This window comes from Lampris incognitus, chromosome 1, assembly GCF_029633865.1.
Source record: "Lampris incognitus isolate fLamInc1 chromosome 1, fLamInc1.hap2, whole genome shotgun sequence".
Classification (NCBI taxonomy): Eukaryota; Metazoa; Chordata; class Actinopteri; order Lampriformes; family Lampridae; genus Lampris; species Lampris incognitus.
In genome coordinates this window covers 52,741,804-52,751,803 of record NC_079211.1, presented here as the reverse complement: position 1 = coordinate 52,751,803, position 10,000 = coordinate 52,741,804, and the positions used below count along the sequence as shown (strand labels likewise).

The 10,000-nt window shown below is 46.0% G+C and overlaps 1 protein-coding gene across 1 annotated transcript in view; it reads left to right on the top strand.

The window, feature by feature from the left end:
- aff2 (AF4/FMR2 family, member 2) overlaps window positions 1-10,000 on the top strand; it is a 238,501-nt gene that overhangs the window by 2,530 nt on the left and 225,971 nt on the right. Inside the window, exon 3 of the mRNA XM_056277911.1 lies at window positions 697-1,115. Within this exon, the coding sequence (XP_056133886.1) occupies window positions 697-1,115 (419 nt within the window). The remainder of the gene's footprint in view (window positions 1-696; window positions 1,116-10,000) is intronic.

The window sequence follows — 10,000 nt, the reverse complement described above, 5'->3', positions numbered from 1 at the left end:
GGGCGCCTGTTGGGGGGGGGGAGCTGGGGGGAATAGCGTGATCCTCCCACGCACTACGTCCCCCTGGTGAAACTCCTCAGTGTCAGGTGAAAAGAAGCGGCTGGCGACTCCACATGTATGGGAGGAGGCATGTGGTAGTCTGCAGCCCTCCCCGGATCGGTAGAGGGGGTGGAGCAGCAACCGGGACGGCTCAAAGAGTGGGGTGATTGGCCGGGTACAATTGGGGAGAAAGGGGGGGGTGTAACATTTGTAAATTTACTGATACATTTTGACTGACAGGGGATACAGTTTTGCCATTTGCGTACGTCATTTTCTTTATCCTGACTGCAAGGAATGTGATTGGTAATGATTCAGTTTATTTTTTTCAAATAAAACAAGCCACTTACAGTTTAATTAGATTTGTTTTAACAATTTAGCAATTCATGAACATGACCTTTGGCAAGCCTTGAAGATTTTCAAACCAGCTTCTTCAACCGGTAGAAAATGTTCAGCTAATGAGCACGTGTATGATCTTATGGTAGCCTAATTGATTTCAGTAGGTTATTATCTGCCTTCTGTGATAACAACATCTTTAAAGTGATACAACCTGTTTTCTAAACAACCAGTAATTTGCATTAACAGAGACAATTCTGACTGCCATTACTTCAGATGTTTCTGAAAAACAAAACAGCTCATTCCCTCTCATTTTGTTTACAGACAGACCATCCACCATGGAAGGCAGCCATTTTAAGTCTTCCAGTACCACTGAGAGCAATGGACATTTTAAATCTTCCCCCATTGAAAATGAGCCAGGCTCGTACCTCTCCTCTTCCTCGCCATTGGCTTCTACCTCTGTGCTGACCACGCCCACTCCTGGTTTAACCACACCCACTTCTGGGCTGACCACACCCACCTTCCCACCTGGTAACCTATCGGGGAAGCCGATCGCTGTGCAGCAGAAGCCCACTGCGTACGTTCGACCAATGGATGGGCAGGACCAGGCACCAAGCGATTCGCCCCAGCTCAAACCCCCTCTGGTGGCCACTGAGGGATACAGCAACAGTCAGGCTTATGGAGGAAATTCTGTGAATGTGAAGAATAAACTACCCAAATTAAATCTCAGCCACACTGGGGAGGTAGGTACAAACGGTCGCTCAAAGCCCCAATAACGATGGTAATTTTTCTGTTTGCTATTTTCCATCCTTGTCAGCTCATCTCTAACTTAAACCATTTCATTTTTTATGAATAGATCCTTTGTACATGTTAGCTTGGTAGTAATGGTTAATGTGGTGATTTGGTATAAATTTAGATATATGAAAGCATTTACTACTCATTAGCAATAGCTTAAAGTAGCTGCTAATGGTCAGTGAGAGCTGAGAGTCTTATGACGCTGGATGCATATTAACACACTTCCATGCTTGACAAGAATTTTATCTCCTTTCACATATTGAAAATACCATCAGGTCATTGCAACGGACTCCTTTGTCAGACAGAAGCCTCAGTAAACCTCATGTAGATAGGTCAGCAGACAGGATGAAGCATCATTCCCTACTCTTCTTTCTCGGTCTGGAAGAGTTTGGTTGGTTCAGTTGGGTTTTCACGTGGGTATCCTCCTTCACTGGGGTTTCATATAGCTCAACCCATAGGATGTAGAGGAGCTCAGAGCAGTCATGAGACTGCATCTCAGCTCAGCTCTACCCTCTCCTCTTTTCAGTGGCTCTCCTCTTTTAATCTTATCTTTCTTAAGAAGGCTGTAGCTTGATGCCTCCTCTACGTGCTTACTGATGTTCTGTACCTTCAAATCCATTCTCCACCCATTGTCTGTCCATGCTTTGGCAGAAGCATCGATAGAAGGAGTGTCTGTAAGCATCTGTATGAAACAGTGCCTGTATGAGATGCTGATGGGCTACTACTACCTAACTTTAACCCTTAACCACTACCTAACTAACCCTTAACTTAACCACTACCTAACTACCCCTTAACTTAAATACTACCTAACTTTAACCCTTAACTTAACTACTACCTAACTTTAACCCTTAACCACTACCTAACTGTAACCCTTAACTACTACCTAACTTTAACCCTTAACTTATCTACTACCTGACTTTAACCATTTACGTATCTACTACCTAACTTTAACCTTTAACTTATCCACTAGCTAACTTTAACCCTTAACTTAACCACTACCTAACTAACCCTTAAACACTACCTAACTTCCATCCTTAACTTAACCACTACCTAACTGTAACCCTTAACTACTACCTAACTTTAACCCTTAACTTATCTACTACCTGACTTTAACCATTTACGTATCTACTACCTAACTTTAACCCTTTACTTAACCACTACCTAACTTTAACCCTTAACTTAACCACTACCTAACTCCAACTCTAAATGTAACCACTACCTACACATTGTGTCATTAATATTCATATATCAGGCCGGAGGTTAATGCTGGAGTCTATGGAACCCATGGTGTGTCTCAATACAGATGCCGGAAGGTACCTTGCAGTCAGTCATACAGCACCAGTTTGGCAGAGCGTCAATATATGGAGATGCGAATACATGCTTTATAATAATACATGCTAAATTAGAAATGTTACATTTCTAATACATGCTTTTATCTCATCACATTTAGACTATTGTAAGTTTCTTTTGACCTGCCTTAATAAATCTTCCTTGGACTGTTTACAAACCGTCCAAGCTGCTGCTGCTGGGCTTTTAACACAGTCCAACAGATGGTTACACGGTCTAACCTCTCTGCACTGGCTTCCTCTTAACCTTAGAATTCATTTTAAAATGTTGGTCCTCGCTTATAGAGCCGTACATGGCCATGTTCCCCATTACATCGTGGACCGTCTGCACCCACACACCTCTAGGTCCTCTAACCAGGATCTTGGTCTTACTTAAGGAAAGGTTAAAGTTAGGTAATGGTTAAGTATAGGGTTAAAGTTAGGTAGTGGTTAAGTAAAAGGTTAAAGTGTCCTTTGGACATGTTTTAAGACTCTGGGAGACCGTGCTTTCCAGTCAGCAGCGCCTACGCTTTGGAATGGTCTCCCAGTAAGTCTGAAGTCTGTGGAGTCTGTGGACTCTTTTAAAAAGCTGTTAAAAGCCATGTGTTCGGGCAGGCATTTAAGTAGCATGTGGTATTTTATGTTTTAACACGTGTTTATCCCTGTTTCCTCTGGTGTTTTTATACGTTGTTTATCCTTGTTTTATTTATTTGACTGTGAAGCACTTTGTCACTTGTGTCTGTGAAAGGTGCTATATAAATAAACTGTACTTACTTATTTACTCACTATACGTCATGGGATAAGAATGCGTTGCGCCTGCTTCTTCCCTGCTTTTACCTCAATGCCAAGCAACGCTAGCTCCAACCACTGACTGAGACGGTTACAGAGCCCTTGATGCCAACCTCTACTGACATAATTTAGGCTTTCCCAACCCTTTTCCAGGCTTTCACCAATCAGGGGCAGATATTTCTGAAGGTCCCAGTCATGTGCCTCCTCAACCTTCTCTTCTTGTGGTATGGTCTGCTCATTGAATACCACATGCTTTGTGGCTCTTGTCCACAGGTCTTCCTGAATCTCCCGGTCCTCAGCCGGTGGGAAGATACCGTTGTTCGTGCTCCCCTTTACCGCTGTTTCATCTGATCTGACAGTGGATGAGTCTGATGCTGGTGGTCAGCTGTTTTACCTGTGTCCTTGCAACCCTGTTGTGATTGTCACACAATCTCCTGTCCGCAAGACCTGCCAGGTTTACTAGCACTCCACAAATATTGTGTGACCTCACCCCTCTGTCGGCCCCTGTAAGTGGAGGTTCACAGAGCATACACGTAGGACATAAAAGGAACTTACACTGATCAGCCAAAACATTAAACCCACTGACAGGGAAGTGGATAACTTTGATTATCTCGTTACAGTGGCAGCTGTCAAGGGGTGGGATATATCAGGCAGCAAGTGAACAGTCAGTTCTTGAAGTTGATGTGTTGGAAGCAGGAAAATGGTCAAGCGTAAGGATCTGAATGACTTTGACAAGGGCCAAACTGTGATGGCTAGACGACTGGGTCAGAGCATCTCCTAAACGGCAGGTCTTGTGGGGTGTTCTGGTATGCAGTGGTCAGTACCTACCAAAAGTCTTCCAAGGAAGGAAAACCGGTGAACTGGCGACAGGGTCATGGGTGCCCGAGGCTCATTGATGCGTGTGGGGAGCAAAGGCTAGTTTCGTCTGGTCCTATCCCACAGAAGAGCCACTGTACCTCAAACTGCTGAAAAAGTTATTTTTATTAATTAATTTATTTATGTTGGGGGTGGGGGGTGGGTGGGGGGGTTGAGATACTTTATTGATCCCCGTGGAGAAATTATGCTCAGCATTTAACCCATCCTAGCTGTGTAGCTAGGAGCAGTGGGTAGCCGCCATGCAGCACGCGGGGACCAACTCCAGTTCGTCTTGCCATGCCTCGGTCAGGGGCACAGACAGGAGTATTAACCCCATCATGCATGTCTTTTTGATGGTGGGGGAAACTGGAGGACCTGGAGAAAACCCACCGCAAACACTGGGAGAACATGCAAACTCCACACAGAGGATGACCTGGGATGACCCCAGGGTTGGACAACCTTGATGTTTGAACTCTGGACCTTCCCGCTGCAAGGCGACAGCATTAACCACTGGGCCACCGTGCTGCCCATGCTGACTATGATAGACACATGTCAGAACACACAGTGCATCGCAGCTTGCTGTGTAGGGGGCTACACAGCCGCAGACCATTCAGAGTGCCCATGATGACCCCTGTCCACCACCTACATTGTGCACGTGAGTGTCGCAACTGGACCATGAAGCAATGGAAGAAGGTGGCCTGGTCTGATGAATCATGTTTTCTTTTACATCATGTGGACAGCCGGGTGCGTTTGCGTTGTCTACCTGCGGTAGAGATGGCACCAGGATGCACAATGCGGAGAAGGTAAGCTGGCGGAGGCAGTGTGATGGTGTGGGCAATGTTCTGCTGGGAAACCTTGGGTCCTGGCATTCATGTGGATGTTACTTTGACATGTACCACCTACCTAAACATTTTTACAGGCCAGGTAGACCCCTTCTTGGTAACAGTATTCCCTGATGGCAGTGGCCTCTTCCAGCAGGTTAATGCTCCCTGTCACACTGCAAAAATTGTTCAGGTTTGAGGAACATGACAAGGCGTTCAAGTCAATGTGTCAAGTCAGTTTTATTTGTATAGCCCAATATCACAAATTACAAATTTTGGTCAAGGGGCGTTACAGCAACACAACATCCTGTCCTTGGACCCTCACATCAGATAAGGAACAACTCCCTAAAAAACCCTTTAACAGGGGGAAATTAGTAGGAAGAAAACTTAGGGAGAGCAACAGAGAAGGTTCTCTCTCCCAAGATGGACAGCGTGCAATGGATGTTGTGTGTACAGAGTAAAACACAACCTACAGAACACAACATTGAAAGAGGGTAACAGAATTGACATGGTGTTCTTGGTGTTGCCTTGGCCTCCAAATTCCCCAGATCTCAATATGATCCGAGCATCTGTGGGATGTGCTGGAAAAACAAGCCGGATCCACGGCAGCTCCACCTCCCAACTTACAGGACTTAAGTGATCTGCTGCTAATGTTTTGGCAACCTGATCTCACAGAAATACGTGAAATGACCACGACCTCTTAACACTCGCATTACGCGGTGGTGGCACGTGATGTGTTAAAGTGACGTGCCGGCACCACGGAAACAATGTCGATGGAAAGTCGCCCTAACCCTAACCCTAACCCTAAGCCTAACCCTAGTGCCTTCATTACGATTTGTTGTTCTCTAAGAACCCTAACCTCATTACATCCAAATTAGTTCTACCACACACAATTTAGTGTTTTTAGAGAACAACAAATCGTAACCAAGGCACTATAATAAATTCAGTCAAATGACAATAAAAATAATAAAATAACATTTTGTTAACTAGAACATATTAAACGCCGCTCATTGCATGATGTTGTTGAATCGGGGAATTCATGTGTCCAGCACGACAAAGGATCCTAATTGACTTTCCATTGGCATTGCTTCCGTGGTGCCGGCACGTGCCATCACCACGCAATGCGAGTGTTAAGAGGTCGTGGTCATTTCACGTGTTTCTCTGAGATCGTGTTGTGTTTTGGTGCCAGATACCACAGGCCACCTTAAGAGGTCTTGCGACGCCCATTGGTCGACGAGTCAGAGCTGTGTTGGTGGGACGAGGGGGACCTTAGGCAGGTGGTTTTAATGTGCTGGCTGGTAGACGTATTACAGGTTCCTTCGACGTGCCACATGTCTTGTCAGAAAACACCGCCCTCCTCTGTGCGCCCTCCAAGCGTGTCCAGCTGTCCTGCTTTTTCATGGCAGCAGCTCTGGTGAGTCGGCACTCTGTCGTCCTCCTTCCTTTCTTGCGGTTAGCCCTCGTCCAACTCATCCTCATTGTGTATTCCAGGCCCGGCCACTGGGGATTTCCAGGGCCCCCACAAAGTCTCCACGCTGTAACCGCTGCTTTGCTTTGTGGAGCATTCTGCTGGCTTACCACTTCCAGCCTGTCAGGATCACTTAGCTGTGACACAAGAAGCCCATGAGGTGTCCGGCAGGAACCCACCGCACATCATTCACCGCAGCTGCACACCAAACCAGCCCCGGTACTGGCGTGCCTGAAGTCTCACAGATGACGTAACTCAGAATCTTCTTTCCGGTGTATGCTGGGAATGATGTTTTTTAATGGCGAGCCCTTGGTTCCCGAGTTCACCATCCATATGGTTGCGTAATTGAAATGTAAAAAAGAAGCTAATTACTTTAGACAGAGGAGGTGGGATTTCACACTTGCTTTCTGCTAATCAGCCTTCTGACTAATGTAGACTGACAACACTGAACTCCTCCACGAGTCTGTGTACCAAGCTCCCATACATTCTCACTGTCTCTCATTCACCCCCTCGCTTTACTCCCCTGCTTTTTTCACTCCCACACTTTACTCCCTCGCTTTACTCCCTTGATTTACTCTACTTTACTCCCTCACTTTTCTTTCACTCCCTCAGTTTACTCCCCCACTTTTCTTTCACTCCCTCACTTTACTCCCTCACTTTTCTTTCACTCCCTCAGTTTACTCCCCCACTTTTCTTTCACTCCCTCACTTCACTCCCCCACTTTTCTTTCACTCCCTCGCTTGACTCCCTCACTTTTCTTTCACTCCCTCGCTTGACTCCCTCACTTTTCTTTCACTCCCTCACTTTACTCCCCCACTTTTCTTTCACTCACTCACTTTACCCCCCAGCTTTTCTTTCACTCCCCCACTTTACTCCATCGCTTTACTCCCTCAATTTACTGCCTCACTTTTCGCCATCGCACACCACGTCTCTCTGTTCCCCTTCTTCACTCGCTCTGTTTCAACTAGCAAGAAATGCCAAGCTTAGTGTGTGTGTGTGTGTGTGTGTGTGTGTGTGTGTCTTTGTGAAACTAGCTGACAGGCGAGTAGTCATCCATATCGACCAAGCCAGCTGTTCCCCCTGCTTTGATAAAGCCTCCATGTGTGTGTCTACATTTATGAGTGTATGTGTGTGTGTGTGTGTACGTGTGTGTGTCTACATTTATGAGTAAATATGTGTGTGTGTGTGCGTGTGTCTATGTGTGTGTATGTGTGTATGTGTGTCTATATTTATGAGTGAATGTGTGTGAGTGTGTGTGTGTGTGTGTGTGTGTGTGTGTGTGTGTGTGCGCGCGCGTGTGTGCGTGACACTCCAGGTGAGTGTGAGAGGGAGCTTAGAGCACATGGTGGTGAGGAGCAGGGAGCAGGATGAGAGGGGCAGAGTTAAAATGTATCCTTTTAACTGTAAACATTTGATCATGGGGGAGGAGGGGGGAGGGGGGGCAGAGCCACATCAACGATGGAACTGAGCATGCTTTGCTACGTCCTTACAGCGCTGTGTCTCAGACCTCCTACACCTCCCGTCTTGCTGCTCCGCTGTCTCCCGCCCCTGTTTGGCTTCCATGCCCCCATCATCATCATCATCATCATCATCATCATCATCACACCCCACGAAGATGAGCTGAGAGAAACATGAAAACTGTTAGGGGAAAAAGATAGCAGAACGAAGGAGGACAGGGAGGAAGAGGAATCTGACCGAAAAAGAAACAAACAAACAAAAGCGGTGGTAGGATAAAGAGATGATGGAGGAGAGAAACGGAGGTGGAGGGGAGGCACGGGTGAGAATGGCGGTTGACTGACTGGCGGCTCCACGTGTCAGAGAACAGAGGGTTACTTGTGTGCCTCGGCTTTGCTTCAGTGAGGAGTACTTAATGGAGGGATGCCAGAAAAGCCACGTTGAATTAGATTCGGCTGGAACGCACCAAGGAGGAAGTGGCGGGGGGGGGGGGGATGATGGAGAGGCGGTAAGTGAGTGGAAAAGGACAGTGAAGTGGATGCTCTTACCCCTGCCCTTATAACTGAAGGCACCCTTATGTCACCCGTTGTCTGCTACTTCACATAACAAAGAGAGACTCTATAGTTTGAAAACCTTGCACAGCTGATGGAAGCAACGACTTCAGGGTCAGTCAAAGAATCTTACCTGGAATACCCCCCCCCCTTTTTTTCTTTTTCTTCCCCAATTGTATCTGGCCAATTAGCCCACTCTTCCAAGCCATCCCGGTTGTTGCTGCACCCCCTCTGCCAATCCGGGAAGGGCTGCAGACTACCACGTCTCCTCCGATACATGTGGAGTCACCAGCCGCTTCTTTTCACCTGACAATGAGGAGTTTCACCAGGAAACTCATTCCTCTAATATACTCTAATATATGCGCTACTCTTCTAATATACTCTAATATATACTCTATTCCTCTAATATACTCTAATATATACTCTATTCTTCTAATATACTCTAATATATACTCTATTCTTCTAATATACTCTAATATATACTCTATTCCTCTAATATACTCTAATATATACTCTACTCCTCTAATATGCTCTAATATATACTCTATTCCTCTAACATACTCTAATATATACTCTATTCTTCTAACATACTCTAATATATACCCTATTCCTCGAATATACTCTAATATATACTCCATTCCTCTAACATACTCTAATATATACTCTACTCCTCTAATATGTTCTAATACTATGTACTCTACTCCTCTAATATACTCTAATATATACTCTACTCCTCTAATATGCTCTAATACTATATACTCTACTCCTCTAATATACTCTAATATATACTCTACTCCTCTAATATGCTCTAATATATATACTCTATTCCTCTAACATACTCTAATATATACGCCATTCCTCTAATATACTCTAATACATACTCAATTCCTCTAGTATACTCGTTCATTAGGAACGAGTATACTAGAGGGACAGCTCTGGTTGGACGGTTTGGAGACAAAGCAAGAGACAAGATTGAGATGGTTTGGACATGTGTGGAGGAGAGATGTTGGGTATATTGGGGGAAGGATGCTGAATATGGAGCTGCCAGGGAAGAGGAGAAGAGGAAGGCCAAAGAGGAGGTTTATGGATGTGGTGAGGGAGGACATGCAGGTGGCTGGTGTGACAGAGGAAGATGCAGAGGACAGGAGGAGATGGAAACGGATGATCCGCTGTGGCGCCCCCTAAGGGGAGCAGCCGAAAGGTGTTGTAGTAGTAGTAGTAGTAGTAGTAGTAGTAGTAGTAGTAGTAGTAGTAGTGAGGCGTTTCACCAGGGGGACGTAGTGCATGCGAGGATCACGTTATTCCCCCCGGTCCCCCCCCCCCCCCCGAACAGGCACCCCGACCTAGTGCAGCGACCAGGAGACATACCCACATCCAGCTTCCCCCTCGCAGACACGGATGATTGTGTCTGTAGGGCCGCCCGACCGAGCCGGAGGTAACACGCTTACCTGGATTATTGAGCATGCGTCAGTACATTACAGGGTCAGTGCTGCTACAGATAGCTAGCATCTCACAAACCTGTCTGCACCCTTCCTGACATTTTGGTAAGCACCACCTGTCTATCTCCAC